General features: G+C 32.9%; 1 protein-coding gene across 1 annotated transcript in view; it reads right to left on the bottom strand.

The window, feature by feature from the left end:
• LOC123670448 (proton-coupled amino acid transporter-like protein pathetic) overlaps positions 1-23,589 on the bottom strand; it is a 28,829-nt gene extending 5,240 nt beyond the window's left edge. Inside the window, exons 1-6 of the mRNA XM_045603942.1 lie at positions 23,543-23,589; positions 23,372-23,455; positions 20,599-20,749; positions 8,840-8,961; positions 3,614-3,698; positions 930-1,171 (exon numbers count right to left, since the gene is read on the bottom strand). Coding sequence (XP_045459898.1) covers positions 930-1,171; positions 3,614-3,698; positions 8,840-8,961; positions 20,599-20,749; positions 23,372-23,455; positions 23,543-23,589 — 731 coding nt within the window. The remainder of the gene's footprint in view (positions 1-929; positions 1,172-3,613; positions 3,699-8,839; positions 8,962-20,598; positions 20,750-23,371; positions 23,456-23,542) is intronic.
• Positions 23,590-24,902: the final 1,313 nt, after the last annotated feature.

The following is a 24,902-nucleotide window of genomic DNA, read 5'->3' as shown; positions in this document are numbered from 1 at the left end:
ATCCGTACTTTTATGGTTACTGCTCCGTTTATGTAAGTTGTTACAAGATTATTAGTGATGATGACATGATGCAATCGCTCTAAAATCTGTATAACCTATGTTATTTGTGGAAAAAAAATCAGGTAACTGTATAACCTGTCTATAGCCTTCGTCTGATCGGATACGTACTTGGCTATTCGTCACCAGATCTAAATGTGACGCGCTACTCACGTAGGTTTTCTTAGAATGATTTGAAGTATTTTCTTTACTGTTTTTTGTTTTTCTTTTGTAGCAATAGTAAATCTTTAACAGATGCCCATTGCAATACTATAGGTTACCCTTAGTTTTTTATAGGCTATAATCCACGTTAAGTGTTGTGTTGGCGGTTCCCAACTGGTGAAATATATACGCATAATATTTCCTTCGTATGCATTCACATGGACGACCGCTCTGGTGTTATTGTGTGTGTGGCGTGTCGGTGGTGACATCATCGACGGTCGCGATTTCGATTCCGAATTCCGAAATATTTACAGTACGTTAGTCCTTATGGGTCTCCTCACCGTGTCAGGCACGCTAAGTTGCGGGTACCGGTTGTTATCATGTACGCCTGATAGTGATCGTTACTCATCTCAAAGATGCCTATGCCCAGCAGTGAGATATCACAGGCTGAAGCGAGCGAGCGATGCATTCACAACAATTTAACTCTATGTCTATTCTATATATCTTTTACGAAGTCATAAATCAGTAAGTATAATCAGAAGAGCCTTAAGTACTCGTAGCTGGAAACTTTGTACAGATACGATTTTTTTGTGATGTAGGTAAAATTTATTCTACGGAGCTTAAATGACGATGAAATATTGTCTTAAAAGTTTAAGTGATGCTGACAGTTGATAAGATTCTTTTGAATATAATAGATCATTAAAAAGTTCTTAATAACAGAATATGGTTACCTTATAAAATTAGGTAGTCCAGATATTGACGTAGCCAGGTTTCTTGATGACAGTGGTGGGGGTGATCTTAGGCAGTAGTATATAGATATACAAATAGAAGTCAGCCAAACAAAGTTCGCTAACGCTGAGAATGGCACTAAATATTTCAGTTTTGTTATTTGTGTCAACGGTATTAGTATAACTAGCGTCAAGGCACAGAACGCTGTCACTGACCAACTTGGACCGCCGTAGACATCTGACACCTGAAACAGAAATTTATATATATAAAATCTATTATAAACACAATTGAATTGTATGTATGTAAAATATGTAAAAAATAATTGGTATAAATTTGGTAATTTGGTAAGTTTAATATACCTTTTGCTGTCAAAGAATATATCGAAGTTAAGGCACCTCGCTGTGGACAGAAATTGCCGTAAAATTCTAATAGATTAAAAATTTCTCACAATCTTTTCTAAATCCATCGTATAATTTAACATAAAAACCACGTCCTGGATTTTGTAGTAAGGATATAAGGGGTTTGTTCTTAGTGCCACAATCCACAATGCAATATTTTGCAAGCCATTTTAAAATTAACTGATTATGAGAGTCCCTGATCAATATTTTCCTGTTTTTTTTTTTTAGTTCTTTATACAAAACATTCTATGGTATTTAAATTTGAATTGTCAAATAATCAAGACACGGACCAGCTTCCGTCTTCAAGTTTTTAAATCCCATTATACAAATTCAAATTCAATATTTTGAACTTCGAAAAAGATAATTTGTAAATAAATAAAGAGCAATTTTAAATTTGTTACAAAATACGGAAATTTTGATAATATAAATTTAAACTTTTACGTAAAAATTACCGATACAGTGAGTTTCGAAATGTAGACAGCGTATAAAATATTAATAGTATATGCTCAAACGGATGGAATCGTTAAACATTTAATCTTATCTCATTCAGTAAATATTTTATACAGCAAATTGCAACCCCAAGCGTCAAGCGTATTTCCTATGGAAAAATTTATCGCAACATATGTATGATTAAATGAAAAAAATATTATCTCGATACTTTTTTTCATTTCGTTTATTTAAAAAAATATACTCGTACCAGTTATAAAAAAGCGCCTGATAAAATATTTTTGCTATAGTGTAGTAAAACATTTATTCTACAGTTTTAGAGACGTCATTACTTTTTATACAAGACTTTCAGTTGTCTGACATTTTCCGAAAATCTAACTCTAAGAATAACACTCCAGAATAGAATTTTCAATTTATCACGCTTTTTTTAAATTACTACTTATATTGCCTTTTAAATTTGTTTAGTGGACAATAGGTGAATGAATATTTTTTAACAAGTAGGTACCAACTGAAAAGAGGTCGAAGGCCTTTTTTTTATTATTTAGCACTAATAATGGCTCTTGACTATTATTTATATATAAATATAATTATTTATAAAATTACTTCTCTTCCATTGCTATATTTATGAAAATACGAATTAAATTAATAAACTTATGAGATTCTATACCTATGTGTTCATAGGTATATAATTTTAAAGTAGTTTTAAATAAGTTATAATGTTATTAAAACAAAGACATATCCTTATGTTTCAAGTGTTTTTATCTTTCAAGAAGCTTATTACTTAGAAAGGCTTTATAGCAATATAGTAAGCCGAGGAGCAGAGCAACATTTGAGTTCTATAAGAGCTTAAGTTATTGACGTAGAAGAAATAAGTCAAGTGTAATGTAGAATACTGGCTGTGTCCCGCTGTTTAACCTATATTAATTTTAGGGAAACATTACTTATAGCCTTCTTCGGTAAATTAGCTACCCAATACTAATTTGAACCAGTAATTCCTTAAACTGGCTCTTTATATTTCAGTCTTATATATATATGTATTTCATAGATCATAATCACTTAACGCCGCGTTGGCGCAACGGTCACAGCCATGGATTGTTACTGTTGCGCTGGCGGTTGCGGGTTCGATCCCCGCACATGACCAACATTTGTATTGGTCATACAGGTGTTTGCCGTGGTCTGGTCTCCCCACCGTGCCTCGGAGAGCAAGTTAAGCCGTCGGTCCCGGTTGTTATCATGTACACCTGATAGCGATCGTTACTTATAGTGGGAATATATCAGCCAACCCGCATTGGAGTAGCGTGGTGGATTAAGCTCTGATCCTTCTCCTACATGGGGAAAGAGGCCTATGCCCGAAGTGGGATATTACAGGCTGAAGCGTTATCACTTAAAATATAATTGCTATGTTTTATGAGAAGTTTTAGTGTATCTAGTCGCTTACACATCGGCTGTCATGAAATCGATTCCCGTTCGAAACAGATGTTTGTTATATTTATGAAATATAATAAAGTATAGTATATATAATAAAGTATAGTATATATAATAAAGTATAGTATATATATCCTTGTGTATCCTATTAGCGAACTTCGAAGAGCATATAAAGTTGTCGGTCCCAGATGTTATCATAAATACCAAGACAGCGATTGTTATATCTTGTTATATGGAAGATAAACTGTCTGCGAACGCAAGTGCAACAGCATGAATGATAATCTTGTTGTATGAAAGATAAAATGTCTACGAAAGCAAGTGCAACAGCGTGAGTGATAAAGCTCTGAACCTTTTCCTAAACGGAGAAAGAGGCGTTTACCCAGGAGTGGAGCGTAACAGGCTGATTAATAACTCACCTGTTTAAACGACTCTGCAACTACAACGATATAGACGCAGCAGGCGCCTAAGTGTGTCACAGCCAGCGCCCAGTCCGCCAGCTCCCTGTGAAAAATAAGAAAAAAATATTCTTGTATTATATTTTCTTAAATTAATAATTGTGTTTGCAGGCAAACGAAGAAAAACCCACTTTAATTATATCGACAAGTAATACAACGTAGGTAGACGAAATAAAGTCAAGTAAATACACATTATCAAAGATTACTCTAAAAGTTGTAATCAGGTCTCGATGAGTTTAAATGTAACCACATTATAAACATCGGCTTTCGATTAACTTAAATATCATCAAAATCGGTACACCCGGTAAAAAATTATGCGGATTTTCGAGAGTTTCCCTCGATTTCTCTAGGATTCTATCATCAGATCCTGGTTTCCCTATCGTGGTACCACACCAGGAATATCACCTTTGCAACAAAAAAAGAATTATCAAAATCGGTTCATAAACGATAAAGTTATCCCCGAACATACATTAAAAAAAATACATATATACGGTCGAATTGAGTAACCTCCTCCTTTTTTGAAGTCGGTTAAAAAACACTGTTAGGTGGCTTATGTGTAGTATATTAAAAGAGCAAAGATATATTTCTACTTTCATATATCTTTTGGAACAAAAATATTTCTAATTGTGTTGATGCTAGTCATTTCGTACAGATTTTAATATGGAAACTTTCCGGTTTGTGCCAAGAACGAAGGGAGTAATAGAGACAACAGTGTCCAAAAGCTACTAAAAGATGGCGTTTGAGAACGAATACTAAAAATAAGAAATCTAAATTTGATTAATTCAGTCTGTAACATCCTATAAAATTGTGTGGTTACGGCAGTAAAGAATATAGCCACCCCTCTCTTCCCGTGGGCATCGTAAGAGGTGACTAAGGAATAATACAGTTCCACTACCATCTTGGAACTTAAAAAGCCGACCGATGTCGTGATAACTATTCAACTGCTGGCTTCGAAACACACAGGCAGAAGACGTCTTCGGTGCGACAAAGCCAGCCCTACGGTCACCAGCCCGCCTGCCCAGCGTGGTGACTATGGGCAACACACATGAGTTCACGCCATTTTTGGCGCGAACTTGTGGTGGCCTATGTCCAGCAGTGGACTGCGATAGGTTGAAGTTATGTGTAACATCTCACTGCTGGGAACATACCACTTTCTGCATATAAGAGAACCCATTATCAATTATTGTTATGGTAAACATTCGACCGGATGTAACTTGTTTGGGCTGGTCAGAGTAATCAAATTTGTAGTTTGCGGTAACTCTATCTTATCGAGTATAAAGTCAATTAGCAGAAACGTGAAACTGGTAAGCGATTGAAGATATCACGTTTTCCTTGTTTGACATGGGGGTAATGTAAACATTATGAAGTAATCTCGAACATAGGGCTATTTTGATTATATTATTTTTAAATTTAAAAAGTAACGTATTGGTGGATTAATATTGCCAGAGAAAATAAGTTTAGATTAGATAAGAAATTTTATTAATATTAATATAACTTAAAAGTTTATGATCTTAAATAAATTTATGCTAACATTATAAACTAATAGTTTCAATTGAAAAAAATGAGAAAGCTGGAAGATGAGCTAGAGTTTACGCCTTAAGATTATTAGAAATCAGTGTGACACAATGTTTTCCGAGCAAACTTCCAGTGAAACTCTCATAATAATCGGCTTAGCCGTTCCGTAAGCATTCCTCTTGAAGCCTTTCTCCATTGATGAAACCGCATGAAAATTCGTTCCGTAGATTTTGAGGGAATCGACCACATACACTTTTGGGGACTTTGTTTTATAATACACTAACTGTTGCCCGCGACTACGTCCGCGTGGTTATAAAGATATGCATTACTATTAAGCTGCTTAACGCAAATTATTTTTTTATTTCAGTCACTTGAAATGCTTATCACTCTGAGTAACTTTTTTCAAACGCACAATTTAGTATAATTTAATAGTTATTTTTATAAAACCTCTCTACACACCACATTTTTATCATCTTGGATTGGATTTTTTATTCATCTTGGATGGATCCAGCGGTTTTTGAGTTCTCGTGATGTCAATCAGTGACCTTTCTCTTTTATATATATAGATTACGATGTATTATTTGGACACTTCCTCGCCATCTATAGAGCATACATTTTAAATTTCAAGTCTCTTACCTTAATAACATATGACTTTCATATAAACTTCCAACCCCCGTTTTATCCCCTTATGGATCGAGTTTCGTAATATCCGTTCTCAGCGGATGTTTCGGCCCTATAAGGAACCTGTCTGCAAAATTTCAAGTTTGTAGCTGTTATAGTTTCAGAGATTTCGTGATGAGTGAGTCAACCTACCATACCCCGTTTTAACCCCAAAAGGGAGTTGATTTCTAAAGATACATTATTTGGACACCTTCTCACCATCTATAGAGCATACATTTTAAATTTCAAGTCTCTTACTTCAAAAACATAGGACTTTCATACAAACTTCCAAACCCCGTTTTACCCCCTTAGGGGTCGAGTTTTGTAAAACCCATTCTTAGCGAATGTCTACGCCCTATAAGAAGCCTATCTGCCAAATTTCAAGTTTGTAGGTGTTATAGTTTCGGAGATTTCGTGATGAGTAAGTAAACCTACCATCCCCCGTTTTAACCCCAAAAGGGAGTTGATTTCTAAAGATTCATTATTTGATATATTTGAACACCTTCTCATCATTTATAAGGTATACATTTTAAATTTCAAGTCTCTTACTTCAAAAACATGGGACTTTCATACAAACTTCCAACCTCCTTTTTACCCCCTTAGGGGTCGAATTTCGTAAAATCCGTTCTTATATTTCGTTATAAGGAGCCTTTCTGCCAAATTTAAAGTTTGTAACTGTTATATTTTCGGAGATTTCGTGATCAGTGAGCCGACCTACTATCCCCCGTTTTAACCCAAAAAGGGGTTGATTTCTAAAGATACATTATTTGGACACCTTTTCACCATCTATCTATAGAGTTTACATTTTAAATTTCAAGTCTCTTACGTCAAAAACGTGGGACTCTCATACAAACTTCCAACCCCCATTTTACCCCCTTAGGGGTTGAGTTTCGTAAAATCCGTTCTTAGCGGATGTCTACGTCCTATAAGGACCCTACTTGCCAAATTTCAAGTTTGTAGGTGTTATAGTTTCGGAGATTTCGTGATGAATGACCTTTCGCGTTTATATATATTATAGATAGTATCTTTAAGACTGAAATAAAGGTCACTTCTCACAACGTGTATTTCTTCATTTAATCCTCATACAGATGACCTGTGTAATGGTTAAGTTTTAAGCCATTTATATTATTAATTACGTGTATTAAAACACAAATAAAAATATATACTTAATGCCTATTTGAATCCTTAATCATCATAAAATGAAATTGTTCTTTGAGAACGTGGATTATAGTGCATTATATATATTTTACTACATAAGTTCAAAGCTTTTAAGAATTTCACAATAGTTTACAGGCACACAGGCAGTAGGTTTAATTAAATTTATTGAAAAATTCTTTCGTTTTTCATCTCGAGTGCATTCTCTGAAACTATTTTCTGGCTACAAAAAAAAAAAAATTACAGGGAAAGAAATGCAATAATGTGAAAATTATGAATAATCGATAATCGTAGCTATATCTTAATCGATTACATTACTTTAGCTCACTATTATAATATCAATCTGATCATAAATTATTCGTTCTTTTTTTTCTTAATTTTAAAATACTTAATATATAACAAATAAATTAAAACTGACGCTAAAATAAAAACTATTGAGAATAAGTGTCTTTAAATTACTGTTTCTTTAGCGTCTGTCACTAGTTTGGTTATTGCTTTTTAATTGTAAACTGACAGTGGTAATTGCTAGGTTTTAAGATTATTGTAACGAACTAAGCAAACCATCATATAAATCTATAAAATAAATAGTTATTTTTTTTTATGTCATTAGGTCGGCAAACAAGCGTACGGCTCACCTGATGGTAAGCGATTACCGTAGCTTATAGACGCTTGCAAAACTAGAAGCATCGCAAGTGCGTTGCCGACCCAATCCCCAATCCCCCCAGGAGCTCTGGTCACCTTACTCACCAACAGGAACACAATACTGCTTGAAAACAGTAAAGTTAAGTATAACAGTAAAGTTTTTTTGAATTTATGCTTAAAATTTTTAACAAAACATTTATAAGAATGTCAAGTGTATATTCGGATTATCATATTTGAATTTTAAAATACTTTTGTTTAAGATTAATTTCACAGTTGAAAATCGTGAGACGCTTGCACCCGCATCCGCAAATCCTCAATGAAGCTACGAGAATAGTTTTTTTTTTTTATGTCACTAGGTCGGCAAACAAGCGTACGGCTTACCTGAATGTAAGCGATTACCGTAGCTTATATACGCCTGCAACACCAGAAGCAGCGCAAGCGCGTTGCCGACCCAATCCCCAATCCCCCCAGGAAGTTAAATTAAAACCCTTCATATTGCTAAGAAAAGACACAGAATCAGAAACGCAAGAAACGCCTTCTTACATGATACTGTTGATACTTAGTAAAATAATGACCTTGTCTGTCCATATTTTTTACATGATAAGCAATCACCAACATATTATATACTAAAGCCTTCTCCAAAACACGTTGCGTGTTATGGTATAAGTATTGTTCTGATCGGTTCAGTAGTTTTCGAATAGTTTCCACAGTATAATCGAACAAAAAAACCGGCTTTTCATTTATTAGTATAGATTTACGTATAGATTAAAAAATAAGCATCTTTATCACACACACGCGGTCGTCTTAAGATGAGTCGTTCCTAAGATGAGCTACTTAATGCTTGTGTTATATGTAATATCTGATTTATATAGCTATATACGAGTATATTGTTTTCTAATGTTTCACGCAAATTTCTGTTATAAAACTTACTTAATCGCGATAAAGCTGTAATTTGTCTTTCATAAATAGACTTATCCGCCAACCCGCATTGCAGCGTGGTAGATTAAGCTAATCCTTCTCCTACATGGGGAAAGAAGCCTATGCCCAGCAGTGGGATAGTATAGGCTGAAGCGCGAAATAGACTTATAAATAATACATATATCACACCCAGAGGGAGAATTGAAGCCAAACTCCCGGAGAGAAAGCAGGTTCACTGATTCATCACGCTAGTAAAAGTATAAAAAATAATAATAATTGTATCAATTTCTTTCTTACCTGGCATAGGGTGCGTATTTTCTGACAGGTTTGGGTCCATTTTGGAACACCAAATCGCATGTGTCCGCATATCCCAAGCACGGCTTTTTGATTTCAACACAAAGCTGTTGCGACGTTTTAACCTGTAACGAAAAAATAATTTCTAGGCAAATTGTTCTGATACAAATTGCTAACCGCCTTTTATATAATATTTCTTTGATAAAAGTTTTCAAATTATAAAAATGAGAAAAGTAAAATTATATCTTTCTCGGTCAATTTAGTAACATTTTTGGTATTATATTGTTTGAATTTTTTAAATTTTACATTACTTACTGATGGTATAATGATTAGTGTATTTTGTAAAAAAAAAATATTATTTTTTTTTATTATTATACTTTATTAGTGTAACAGTGTTTAAATTATTCTTTCACATTTTTATATTTCATTTATTTAACTTTCAGGAATTTCTGTAGAAATTTTACAGAATCTAACAGTAAGTTAAATTTAACGACGTTTTTATAATATAATTGATATTGCGAATCAACGGATAACTGTTGTAACAAAGCTTGTGTGAAAAGCAGACATGATTTATACAATAACTTAATTTTATATTAGATACAATAATAATAATAATAATAAATAGTTTTTATTTGCTCAAATTATGTAGTTTACATTATCAAGAAGCCCTGCGACCCGTGCTAGCTTAAAAAAGCCGTGTTACAGGCCACAGCGTCTTCCCCAAAAGTTAGTTTATTGTTACATAATCAGACTTTGCGTTCAGATAGCGAAAACATAAATAATACTAGTCTGTATACAAAGATGACAACACAATAATAAAACAAGGATTATAAATACAATATTTGGAAAAAAACAAAAAAGGTTGACAATTATTAAAGTTTGGAGATGAAATGCTTTAATTATAAACTGCATAAATCAAACGCGTAAAAAGTTTAATGATTCACCAAATTAAACAATTTTTTTTTGTATTCATTACTGTCAGGAAAAAGTTTTTATTAAAGAAATTAAAAAAATAATCGATATATTTAAAATTAAAAAAAAAAATGATTTAAAAAAGAATATTTTTTTAATTAAAATTGTTTTAAGTTTAATAATAATCGATACATTAACAATAAAAATATGATGGTATGAAGTTAGCTAGATAGTTAGATATAATTTTAACAACGCATTTAATAATATTTCAATTCGGTAATTTTAATTTAACAATGTAAGTTCTACACGCCCCAGGATCAGTACTATTCTCACGAAAATAGTTCAGAACTTAGCAGTAGAAGGGTTTAGTAGAATGTTGTAAAAGCAAATTAAACGACATGGGTTCCTTAATGTGATTTATTCATTAAATACACAAAGGGACGAAGTAATTAAACTGGATAAAACTTTACGTATCACAGTTAAATATCAGTGTTTTAAGATCCGTTTTAAACCAATGTTTGTAACATCACGATAGATCGGTGTTTACTAAATGTTTGGAAATTATTTTGTTCCATATAACTATCTATTATTAACTATTGCCCTCATCTAGAGTTAATTAATTTCAATCGAGTATGTTTTTTGGAGTTATACTTTTTTTGGCGCGTAAGGAAAAATGACGAGAGTAAATTTTTAGGATGCGCGCGCACACTGTCACAAAAACCCCGACACCCTGAAGTTAGCTAGTCAACGAAAAAGAAGTTAGCAACGGGAAGTTAGCTATTTAATGAACAAGAAGTTAGCAACATGAAGTTACATAGCCAATGAAGTATAACTTCTTACGTGAGTACATAAGTATACACACACACACACAGTTTTTTTCTTTTCATTGTTCTGATAATAAACAACACAACACAGAACGATCCAATGTAGTCCAGTTTGACAAAAATAACTAAAAAACGGCTACATAAAATAAATTGGCGGTACGAATATTCGACATATTGGACGCACACATGAATACTCCATTCGTTGTAAATAAGAAGGCAGGCGGCCTGAAAGGCTCATTTCAACTGGTTTATATGAATACAGCGTTAAAATTTACTGACTCTTATTTGGTCAAGGGGCATCGATAACGCTGTGTGACAGCAAAGAGATACTATTTTAAAACGTAAATAGTCTACAGCATGTGAAAGTATTAGATCTCCAAAATAATCGCATTTGTACATTTAGTAGATATCGGAAATAATTCAATTGCCTAAAATATTCTTAATGATTCATATCTTTCTTGATTCATAACTTCGTGTACTTACGTTGTAGTTAGCACATAATAATAACAGTGTTTAATTAAAGCCTACTTGAACGACGTTGCGTTAAACAAGATACATAACAATGGCGTTAACGAAGGTTATCTATCTAAATTTATTATTCATATAATTATATAATCACTGAAGTAAAATACAGGCTTTTTTGTAGTATATTTTTAGCATAATTTTCATTTAATGTTGAACGCTTTTTTTAAATTATAATAATAGTTACAATAAAAGCTTCACACTCAACAATATTTATCAGACCCTTGTGCAAATTTTGAAGAAAAATTGGTATCTTGATATCGGTGATTTCGTCTCATAAATAGCAAGTCAAAAAATCATTTCAACATATTTAAAAATGTCACTCAAATTAATAGAATATTAATTGACTTATAAAACTGTACTGTACTGTGTGGCTACGGTACTAAATAATATAGCCACCCCCTCTCTTCCCGTGGGTGTCGTAAGGGGCGACTAAGGGATAACACAGTTCCGCTACCACCTTGGAACTTAAAAAGCCGACTGGTGGCGGGATAACCATCTAACTGCTGGCTTTGAAATACACAGGCCGAAGACGGGCAGCAGCGTCTTTGTTGTGACAAAGCTAGTACTGCGGGCACCAACCCGCCTGCCCAGCGTGGTGACTATGGGCAACACACATGAGTTCACGCATTTTTGGCGTGAACTTGTGGAGGCCTATGTCCAGCAGTGGACTGTATAGGCTGTAATGATATAAAACTACTAACTAAGGTAACAAATCGTAATGTATTTGTGAACTGCTGGACAATTTTTGTATTTTTACCCACATATATGTTGACAGGACTGTGTTTTCAATGAGAAAATAAATATTCTTTAAACCTAATACTCACTTAATTTAAAAAAGGAGGAGATTTCAATTGGAGTGAATTTTCTAAGTCAAAATTCTTTAGAATCGTTGTAATTAAAAACTTGAAGAAACAAGATGCGTCACGATAAAGAAACAAACACATAAATGTATAGGAGAGAATGAGATAGAATATATTACATAGCATTTTATATTCTCGGTGAAAAAATTTCTTGTTGGCACTTTTCAGAAGTTTTACTTCTGCCGTGTGTGAATCACACAAACACACACACACACACACACACACACTTTTTATTGCGTTTTACCGATTGGGTGTACCGATGCATTTTACTTTACAACTTTTTACTGGATGTAATGATTTTAATGATTTTTTTGATTGAAGCTGGTGTGTGTCGTGTGGTCCCATAAAGCCTTTACCAAGATCTGACGAGTACTTTTGAGTTCTCCCTAATTATGCGTATTATATATATTGACATGCTAAGATTAAGATGTTTGTCTCCCTTTTTAGAAAAAAACCTCACAATAACTATACATAAATTATATATCATTTTATAGATAATTGCTCTGCTCTGCAACAACTAAAAAATGTACGAATGCCTTTGTTTTTATGAATTAATTATTTATTAAAATTATATACATAGATATACATTGAGACACAATAGAGCAACGCTGCCATCTGACGGCTTTAATTTTGAAATAACGTCAACATGATTGTCGGTAGCTAGAATTTTTGTTACTTGTGTTCAATTTCAAGTAATTTCACGACACACTTTTTTGTGTCAATGTTGCTTACAATCTCAACCACACCGATCATTTTCCTTCATGTCTTTTTCTATTCCACGTGACATTGGCGAAATCGATAGTGGCCCCTGATACAACTGAAAGCCATTAAGCCCCAGAATAATAATAATACTTTTTTGTAATTTTGTATAGTGATAATTATTAAACTTATTTAGTGCGAATTGTTTGCACGGGTATAGCTAGTTATATATATTGATAATATTAAATGTTTGGTTAAAATAAAGAATTTATTATTATTTTAGACTACCTACGTTGTATTACCGGTCGAAGTAAATTAAAGCGGTTTGAAGCAAACAATTTTAAATAACAATAATTTTTACTGATAAAAATAAAAATAAAATCGTTTCAAAAATCGAAATGTATACTCTATAGAACGATTCGAAATGTAAAACTTTATTGTAAAAGAGAAAATTGTGGTGAGCGCTCACCGCGGTCGGAGTGAAAGTAAATAAACATTACGTAACAGTGGCATTAGTGTGTCACTGTGCAATTGCATTACGTTTTACACAATGAAACGAAACGGACAAAAAAATGTCACCTGGTTCCGGTTTACGACTTTTTGTGTTTTAAATTGTGAAGATTGACTGTTGTTTTTGTAGCGATATATAGAGTAATGTTGTAATCGACAACAAATGTGTATAAAGTGTTCGACTCTACCCGGTATTTTATTTTAAACTAATACCGTTACACGTCAGATATATAATTCAAAACCTTTTAGCCCCTATCTTCCGTCCTTCCTATCCTTCGTGGGTGTCGTAAGAGGCGACTTGGATAACGATAAGGACGAGGATAACATGTGGAGGCCTATGTCCAGCAGTGGACTGCGATATGCTGATATGTGTGTGTGTTTTCTCTAATTAACGCCCCAAAAGCTGGTAATTGTCATATAGCCCCATTTAAATTGGATCAAGATATAAATAAATATCTTTTCACATAAACACACGGTCGTCTGTTCCTGAGGTAAGCAACTTAATGCTTATGTTATAGGTAACAACTGCAATAGATAAATATACATAGAAATAATACTAACATAAAAAAAAATATTAAAAATAAATATATAAATACAAATATTACACCGAGACTCAGGCGGGAATCGAAACCGCAACCTGCGGAACAGAAAGCAGGGCCACTACAAACTGCGCCAACGGGCTAGTCGAACAGTAGTAGATATGACCAGTACTTTTTGAATTATCTCTAATAATGTGTATGATATTTACTTAACTATTTTCTAATCTACCTAGGTTGTATTATATCTACGTTAGGGCAACGGTCACAGTACTGACTGTTGCGCTGGCAGTCGCGGGTTCGATTCCCGCTCACGACAGATATTTGTCGTGATCTGGGCGTTTGTACATGTGTATTGTGTTTGTTTCCGTACCCCCGACACAGGAAAAAATCCTACTGGAGGCCGTTGAGTGTGAATTATTGATTTATTTATTGATTTATTTATTATGTTACTCCTTGATATAAATGAATCGTTTTTTTTTCTCATTCGCAAGCATTTATTGAAATAAGCTCATCGTAACAAAAAAAAAAGTTTTGAAAACTGAAAATGAAGAAAAAAAAGCTTTGGTAATTGATAGAGCTATTAATGTCTCAGTTAAAGATATATTTAGTGATAGCAATACGAATAAGCAAGTTCTCATAATTTATCGAAATATTAATTGATTTAAACGCTTTTAGATAACGAACTGTCGTAAATATTAAATCGCTTTTGTGATTAATTAAATTAATTAATGATTAATTTGGTGTTTTCTTATCTCTGACTCGTGAATTACTTTTTGGATGATTTATGAGGCGTTTAACACTTAAACTAGTCAATGTCAACATATTTGGTCATAAATATTCATGATTTATATTTTAATACAATAAATAAAACTGCTTTCACGCTGTGTTGTATGTATGTGGTGAGTAAGATGACTAGAGCTCCAGGGGGGTAAGGTCGGCAACGCGCTTGCTATGCTTCTGGTGTTGCAGGCGTCAGGCTTCTTATGTATATATATATATATATATATATATATATATATATATATATATATATATATATATATATATATATATAATAAAATTTCTAAAAAAGGTTTCCGAGTATTTATTAGTTTAGTTAGGACGCGTTTTCTCTTCTGGTTAAGTGGGATGTATTTTGCGTGTTGGTTACTTCAAGTTCTTAAAAACCAACGTTACATCGAATTCTCTTTCTTAGGAATCTTGTGATATATAAAATCAAATAAATCGAAAGTAACTGTCTTACATCTTCTCTCCTACTTAGAGATATTTATGAGTTTTTATAGTTTTCTTTTCAAGATACTTTATATATCCCAAACTTTTATCCTATACTATCGTAGCTTGAAAAAGTCTCAGTACTGGGCAGACGCCTTTCTTATAAAGGGCAAAGCTTAGAGCATAATTCCCAACGATTTTTCAGTGAGAAATGATATTTTTCTTTTACTACTGTCAACGAAATTATTTGAATAAATAAGTGTAATACTTACAATATTGTCGATGCTAGCTCAGCTTTGAATGCTAAATCTTCTGGTAACGATTCCTATTCTTTACCCTTTCAGGTATTTCAGTTCAATAATTTATTTATTATTATTTTTAAATTTATATAGGTTAGTATAAAAAAATAAAATAAAATAAAATAGCCTTTATTGCTGCTTTTTTTCTTAACACTAATACATAATAATATATGCCTACTTTCTAAAAAACACATTGATTTAATTAAATTTAACTTGTATTTGAATGATCGGCAACTGGGTGTTTGTGTGGAACAGCTTGTCTGTCGACAAAGGCCTCCTCTAAAGATTTCCACGTATTCCTATCTTTTGCTAAGCGTGACCATAACGGACCAGCTATTTTCTTGAAGTCATCTTCCCATCTTTTCGCTTGTCTTCCTCTATTTCTTTTACTATCTCTTGGATACCATTCTGTTACTAACTTAGTCCATTTCTCTTTACTTTCTCTTAACATATGTCCCGTCCAACGCCATTTAAGCTGTCTGTAGACTGTGTTTACATTTTTAAATTTTGTTTTCTTTTTGATTTCTTGCAATTTGACTCTATCTCCTTTTTTTATGCCTAAAATACTTCTTTCCATTGAATTTTGGCAGACTTTTAGTTTACTTTCTTGTAGTTCTGTTAACGCCCATGTCTGGCACCCATATAGTAAGCATGGCATAATGCATATTTCATATACTTTCTTTTTTCCTTTCATTGGCATATCTTTATCTTTCATTATTTCCTTTAGAGACCAAAATCGTTTCCAAGCATTAATTATTCTTCGTTCTATTTCTCTATTCATGCAATCATCTGTAGATATAAGTTGGCCTAGATATATATATTCATTTACATATTCTATTTTTTCGTTATTTACTGTTATTTGTTCATTGTTTAGTGTTTGTTGGGCGTTTGTCATAATTTTGGTTTTGGTTAGATTCATTGTCAGGCCGGCTTTAGCACTTTCATCGGATAATTGCTGCAACATTAGACCTAGAGTTTCTGCATCCTCTGAGAATAAAATCAAATTATCAGCGAAGCGTAGATGGTTGAGATTTTCGCCATTTATATTGAGCCCCTTTTTTGTCCAGTTTAGGTTCCTGAAGATCATCTCCAGTACTGCTGAAAATAATTTAGGTGATATAGGATCTCCTTGGCGTACACCTCTTTTAATAGGAAATTCTTTGCCCTTAGATTCAAGTTTAATTTGTGCGGTGCTCGCTGTGTATACGTTTTTGATTATTCGTATGTACTTTGCTTCTACCCCTTGTCTTTTTAGAGCATCCCATATATACTCATGTTCCAATGTATCGAACGCTTTGTTAAAGTCAACAAACCCTATGTAGTATGTTTTATTATATTCTCTATATTTTTGTAGTATTTGTCTTAGAGTGTGAATGTGATCTATAGTTGAGAACTTACTTCGGAAACCAGCTTGTTCTTTAGGTTGGTTTTCATCTAGTGTAGTGGTTATTCTGTTTAATATAATTTTTGAAAATATTTTGTAAACATTGGACATTAAACTGATCGGTCTGTAGTTTCCTATATCACCCTTGTCTCCCTTCTTATGCAGCAGTACGATTGTCGATTTGGTCCAGTCTTCCGGGATGGTTTCCGTTTCGAGGATTTCATTGAATAAATCTGTAAGTCTTGGTGTTATCGCTGGTAACGTAGTTTTTAGTAGTTCATTTGTGACTAAATCTGATCCAGGCGCCTTATCCAGTTTTTGTGTTTGGATAGATTTTATTGTTTCTTCTTTTAGAATTGGTTTAATCTCCTCTTTATTTATTAAATTATTTTCCTTTATCACGTGTTCCCATTTATGGCTTTGGTATAAATTTTTATAGTATTCTGTAGCAATGCCTAGTATTTCTGGTCTTTTGCTGGTTTTAACACTATTTTTATTCTTCATATTTGGAATCCAGTCCTTTTTGTAGTTCATTTCTTTTATCGCCTTCTTTATTCCTCCTGTTTTTTCTATATATTTTCTGAATGTTGCTAATCTTTTTGCTTTCCGTTCCTTTCTAAGTTGTTCGCTAATCTTTTTACTTATTTCTGCTATCTTTTGGCGATTGATATTAGTACTTTTTCCTTGCTGTATGAGTTCTTTCCGTTCTTGTAATAATTGCTTACTTTTAAATGATATCGCTGTCTTGCTAATCATGTTTACTTTTTTAGTTTCTGTTTTTAGTTGTTTGAGAAATCTGTTGTATTTTTCTTGAGTAGATATACATTCTTTTTCACCATCATGCAAGGATATCTTGAGATTGTTCAGAAGTAAATCAGTACTACCAGTGCACTCGATGGCTTTCATAGTGTTACTAAATTTTCGTGCTCTTTTAACATGTGTACTTGAGAGTTTTGCTCTAACCATTCTATGATCTGAGTTAAAATTCAAATTGCTTATAATAGACAAGTCTTTGAAAACTTTTGCATTGTTAGACAGAACATAGTCAATCTCATTTTTATACTGGCCATTAGGAGATATCCATGTCCATTTCTTTGATGGTTTTTTTTTGTAAAAACTGTTTAGGATGCTTAATTTATTTTCAATAGCAAAGGATACTAATCGTGAGCCGTTTTTACTTCTATTGCCAAATCCGTGATTTCCTATGATATATTCTTCTCCACTTTTTTGTTTACCAATCTGTCCATTAAAGTCACCCATGACTATTATGTTCTTGGATGCATTTGCAGCAGTGGATTGCAGATCTTCGTAGAATTTTTCAATTCTTGTTATATCTTCTCTTCTATTTGATTCGGTAGGTGAATACGCCTGTATAATAGACCATAATTGTTCTTCCTCTCCATCTACAGGTAATTGAATGTTGAGAAGTGCAATGCGTTCTGAAATCCCCCTTAATTCAAGTATGTTTTTGGCGAGGTCTCTTTTTACCATAAATCCGACTCCGTATAATCCGGGTGTCTCCCCTATATGGTGTAGTACGTATTTTCCATGGTCTTCGATTCTTTCCCCAAATCTTCTCACTTCACTAATACCAATTATGTCCCATTTTATTTCATCCAATGCTAATTCTAGTTCCTGCAGTTTTTCCATGGTTCCTAGTGATCGACAGTTTAGAGTTGCTATATATATATCGTTATATTTCTTCTTCCTGTAATTTTTTATCTTTAGAGGGTCGTGGTCATTTTCCCCCACGAGGACCAGTCGGCTTGGGGGAGGTTTATAGGTTAGTATATAGTTGTCGAAATCATAGCCAAATTAACAAGTATTACATACGTCTCTTTATAGCGTAGGTACGTTTCGGCAAGTTTGAGGTGGCAGACGTATGTTGGTTTCTAACTTAACAGTTTACGAAGAAACTTGATAAGGAGATCGAACACCCGTGTTAGCTGATAGATTATAGATCTAAAGCTAAGCGTGAAAAATGCTGAGTACAATCTTTGGTATTATGTAATACTTTATTCATAGAGTTTCCATTATTATGTAAATAATTATATACAAGTTTTTTTTTTCGTATGTATTAAGTTACAACTCTTTTGTTATATTGATTTTTTATTGTGTTTTTTCTGATTTCATCACGTTACCAATGTTTATAGTACGTCTTTATCTCGACTGGTAGATAAGGCTGTGTTTTAAGTCCAATTTTTGGGCCAACGTACTTCGTATTTTGTGTAATAAATAAAATAAAAATTAATAAGCATTAAATAAATTATGTAAAAGTGGTATTACAGCTATGGAACGACAAAAAATTACTTAAAATATAAATTACTATAGTAGTAGAGCGGTCAAAACGACTAAGCCAGAAAAATTTTCTAAAGAAGTTTCGTCAACTTAGTGAAATGCCGATTTATCATGAGTTCTTAAACAATATAAAAAAACTGAAGGCCTAAAATTTAAACATCTATTTTAAATTTAGGGAAGATTAAAAAAAGTCACAATTTTTTCATCCTCTCCATTTACCAATAGAATGCTCACATTATATTATTGTATATTGCCTCTTAGACTATTTGGTATTTCTTCGGTTAAGTGCTTTTTTATTCGATCGGTTACACTGAAATTATCCGTCTTCTAACTTTTTTTATCGTTTTTTTTTCGTAAGTTACTTAACTTACGAAATGTATTAAAAAATAACATTATTTTTATTTTCTTTATTGTATGATTTTGAGTACGATATTTTTTGCCGTTCCTTACCTCAGTTTGCTGTACTCATTTTCTATTGGTAATAGGTACATAACCAGAAATAATATGAATAATAATATTCCAAGATTAAAACCTCTGTGGTCTTTTTACAAAAGGTAACATGAGCCGTTTAATTAATTTATTCATATATTTCGATGTTTAATATAACGACGCTTCTACAGCTTCCGCTACAATATTTGTTATTGTTTAATGTGTAATTCGATAATCAAAATATAAGCTTCTTGTATTTTCATTATATAATTATAAAATCATATAATTATATCGGCACAAGACACTTTCCGATGTCAAAAATACGTTCCTACGGTTTTTTTTTACTTTTTTTTTCATTTTTTTCTTTTTTAAGGACTTTTGTCACAACACTACAAGCCAGCTCCATCATACTACATTACATACATACATACATACATTATTTTATAAATTGTATCAACTTGATATTACATTGTACAATTCGTGTTTAAGCCTGTTTGCTACACCATATAACACCTATTTCGTGATGCACGAAAACGTGTTCATATATCGTTCGATTTTACGAAAAAGGAACGATGCTTCCATATTTGGCGGTGTCTGTCGCTTTAAATACGGTTCGACGGTCGCGCTAGATTCGTTCTTATTCAAATTGACGGATTAGTAAATTTCTATTATTTAAGTATTAACGTTAGAATTTGTGAAGAAAAGTGCGAATAAAATAAAAAAATCCTATAGAATCTCTTTAGTTCAATTACGCCACGCCTGGCTGGCTGTCAATAAATTTTAAAATTAAGATAGATAAAACTATGTCAGAATGAATGTTGGGAACAATTTGTGTTCATTGAAATATTGTTATCGAGTGTACCGTTAAAGTTATTGATAAAAGTGTTGTAAAATTAAAGTAATTGTTTTGTATCGAAAATAGTTTTATTATAAAACGAATTATCACGACGTATAGCACGAACATGATTATATTAAAGATAGATAGTGACGTCATGTCGCTGACGTCACTTTAGTAAGAAACCTACTTTAGAGAACCATCTACGTCATATACAAATATACATACCTATATAAATAAAAAAGAATCGCTAGAAGTGTTTCTAAGCACAAAAGTCGAAAACATACTTTTGTTTAGTTTTCTAATACTTTTAAGTAGTTTCTAAGGAAAAGAAAAATTAAAGAAATTTGACAGAAAATTGGAAAACTTCTGAAAATTTTGAGATCTTAATCGACGTCTGTTAATTCAGCTAGTGTAAAATAACTTAAAAACTTACCAAAACATGGATGACATGAGCACAAACGAAGCCAATGACCATAGTTCCGATGACACCAACCAGGAGACCAGCGTTCTTGAAAGCAAGTGGCATTGCCAGGACTCCTGACCCCAAAGATGCTTTTAACAAATGTGCCAGCGCTCCGAAGCTCCTAAAAAAATACAAAACGTCATTGAAACATGTTTAATAAGCTATGCTTGAGTTCATCAAATGAAGTAAATTAAACAAGATTAAGCTGTGTGACTACGGCATTTATGAATATAGTCACCCCCTCTCTTCCCTTGGGTGTCGTAAGAGGTGACTAATGGATAGCAAAGTTTCAATATCACCTTGGAACTTAAAAAAGCCGACTGATGGCGGGATAACCATCCACCTGCTGACAAAGCCAGCCCTGTGGTCACCAACCCGCCTGCTCAGCGTGGTGACTATGGGCAACACACATGAGTTAACGCCATTTTTGACGTGAACTTGTGCAGGCCTATGTCCAGCAGTGGCTGAAATGATGATGATGAAACAAGACGAAGTGAAAGAATAACAAAAATGAACAAAACTTTTAAGAGATGGCTGTTTGATGCTATACAAACTTTAAGTGGTAGTTTAAAATACTACTCGTGACCTTCAAAATGATCCCTAAAATTCCATTGGAATAGAAACAATACTTTATTATAATTTTAAAATAATGCTTTTTGTGTACGCATGCGCTTTTGTTACCTAATACTTTAACGTTCTTTAAATGCGTTACGACGAGAAATACGTATTTATTTCAAGTTAAATGTCTTTGATATAATTTATTTCTTTATTTATTTACTTAATATTCGAGAAACCCACAGTACAAATAACAGTACATAGCAATAGTACTAAACAACATTTGGTTAATGATAGGTCACGTATAAGAACTAGTATATAAATAAACATGTTACGCACACAGGCAGAGTGATTGCATGTACAGATGTTACAGAACCTTTTTTAAACAACAACATATGTATCAACCAAATAAAGCAAAGAAGCCTGGTTCAATACTCGCCTCGCCACTACCACACCCGAACTGAATACATCAAAATCGCTCAGTATACACAGATTATTTAAGCTTTACTCGCGTGCCACAGGGAAACATTTTGGCAGTAATTTTTATAATTTTTTTGTTATTATTATTATTATTTTTGCTTGTTTCTTTTTTTATGTTATTTGTATTGTTTTTGGTGGTACAATAAAGTATATTTGTATTTGTATTTGTATTTGAATAGGCGTATAATGCCGTACTGATTTCAATGGTACAATTAAATTAATTTTAGAAAGTACTTCCGGAGAGTCAATTTTATTAATAATTAGTTTTATTAAAAAAACAATATCAGCAATTTTACGCCGTTTGTATAAAGGAAGCAAGTGAAATCGTGCGCATTGATTCAGGTAAATTTTAGAAGAATTAGGTAGCTTCAGACGATAACACAAAAACTTAAAAAAATCATTTGTAGCTGCTCAATTCTGTTTGTGTACTTTTTATAGCGGGGATTCCAGATCTCTCATCTATACTTTAGGATACTTCTAACAAAATCTCTCTATAATTTTTTCTGAGGTTCGCATGATGAATTCCAGGGCTTATGAGGCTTTTTTAATAATTTCATCGATATACTCATCGAAGAGAAGCCTCGAATCGTCATTCACCCCAAGATTACGTACTTTCGTCTCTGCAAATTTTGACCTTTTAGTCGATATTCTGATGGAATGTGGGCTGACTGATGACAGGATGACACTAGTGAATACTTAGACAGATTAAGGTCCAATTTATTTAATTCGCAGTAAGTGCTCAGACGTAATAAATCCGACTGAAAGTCAAGTACGTCGGATCTGGTTGAGATGGTCTTATAAATATTTATATCGTCAGCAAATCATAGCAACTTGGAGTAAATTATAATTGACTGTAAAGTTGCTTAGCAATATTTATTCTTCATTATACATAAAGAAAATAATAACTTATTAAGTACTATAAAATTGAAAACACTTGCGTTCAGTTAAATCATTATTATATTATATAATAAAACTTAGTTGATAAAATGTGCGTGCCAGGTAGGGAAGTGTATAAACAGTTGATAAAGAATTGGCATATAGTTAACAAGCAATATGATATTTGAAGAAGTAAATATACATACACATACATATAAATATATACATATATACATATATACTACATAAACAAAATACTATATAATATATTATGGAGATACTAATGATATTTATGAGGTATTTAGTGACAATATGCGCCTTTAGATATTTTGTAAAACAAGATAGAGATTGACCTTTTCCTATAGAGAGGAAGAGAGTTCCAAAGTTGTACAGCTTTAACAGAAAAGGAGTTTGAATAAAAGGAAGTAGTATGGGAAGGAGTTTTGAGTGTTAAGTTTGAAGAGGACCTGAGGGAACGCTCATGAGTGTCACAGAGAAACTCAAAGCGATTTTTTAGATAAAGGGGAGTATCTGGATGGAAAAGTACACAATAAAGTAAAGAAAGGATGTGAGTATTCCTGCGAAAGCGGATAGGGAGTCACTTGAGTTGATTACGAAAATCGGAGACATGGTCATATTTGCGAAGACCAAATGTGAACCGTATGCAGAGATTCTGGAGGCGATAATATGATTTCTTTAGTATTAATTTTTATTTCATTGTAATAGGTTAAGTTTGGAAATAAGTTTTGTAAACACTATTATTATTAAACAAAAATAAATATATATTAAATAAAAATCTTATACAGATTTAATGTATGTGGTATCGACTTACGATGTATTTGATTCCAACGGTCTGTGGTCCGCAGGCACGTAGGGATCCAGATCTTCCCTAGATCCATTATATGCTAGTTCGATTCTGGAAATGAAAATATCAATATTAATATGACGATAGTATATTTTGCGTAACATTCCAATTACGAATACGATAGAAAAAAAATCAGACCTGATCCTAATCGACTTCAGAATATTATTTCTTTTCGGCTGACTCATAGTGAAAGAGATAGCAATTTTTGTATGTCACCACATTTAGTACAAAGAAAAGGGACAACTATGTGCAACAACAGAAGCGCGTATGAGTTATTAAAGAGCGAATTTGTGAATTTCAATACAAGACAAATAAACTAATATGTATGAAGGGTCATATGTTCGGTGATATATTGATGGACAATTCATGGTGAATCGTTTAACCTCAATCAGTTCCGATCATTGTAATGTGATGAAATAGGTGTTTTTCATTGCATCATCTGAATTACAATTAAATTGCAATTGCGACTTTATCATCTTTTCAATTTTGTAAATTCTGTATCATTAAGGATCACGTGTTTAATATTATAAACATGTTATGAATGAAACGTGTCCGAGTTTTAGTTTTGTTTGTTTTTTTTTTCAAAATTTTATTGCAAATTAAAAATATTTAAAATTCTTATTAATTAATCTCTATATTATTACGAAATTGTGTGGACGGAGGGAGTGTAGTTTATAATTATAGAGTAGTGCACAATGATGAATATTTTTTAAAAAATTATGAATAAAAAATACATAAAATGAATAAAAAAAATATTACACACACTACCATGTATTTGACACACACACGCACATATAATCTTTTGTTTATTATTATAGAAGCATAGTCTTTGACAACAGAACCTTAATAATTTTCAAACTTTTAATTTAAATTAATTGTGTTCGAATTTCGACCACTGGTCGACCACTAGTATTTATAAATCTCCATTACAGCCTATACAGTCTACTGCTGGACATAGGCCTCCACAAGGTTACGCCAAAAATAACGTAAACTCATGTGTTTTGCCCATAGTCACCACGCTGGGCAGGCGGGTTGGTGACCGCAGTACTGGCTTTGTCGCACCAAAGACGCTGCTGCACGTCTTCGGCCTGTGTATTTCAAAGCCAGCAGTTGGATGGTTATCCCGCCACCGGTCGGCTTTTTAAGTTCCAAGGTGGTAGCGGAACTGTGTTATCCCTTAGTCGCCTCTTACGACACCCACGGGAAGAGAGGGGGTGGCTATATTCTTTAGTACCGTAGCCACACAGTACAGTAGTATTTATAAATAGTTGTGGAATAATGCATGTCTGCGTGGACTGGTATCAAAAATGCTAAAAAATTCACCAGGCTTCTTGTCACCAGTGGAGACAATAAGACGTCGAGTCAATTCTTGTTATAATATTAAACTACTATTTACTAATTATTTGTTATTTTAAGTTGAATTGAGATATAATAGATAAACTTAGACCCTACCCAAAAGATTTCTAAATTAGTTTTATTAAAAATTCCTGCGTTATTC

This window comes from Melitaea cinxia, chromosome 4 (genome assembly GCF_905220565.1).
Source record: "Melitaea cinxia chromosome 4, ilMelCinx1.1, whole genome shotgun sequence".
Taxonomy (NCBI): domain Eukaryota; kingdom Metazoa; phylum Arthropoda; class Insecta; order Lepidoptera; family Nymphalidae; genus Melitaea; species Melitaea cinxia.
Note: the sequence above shows the minus strand (reverse complement) of the source record. Positions and strands in the feature narration are given on the sequence as shown.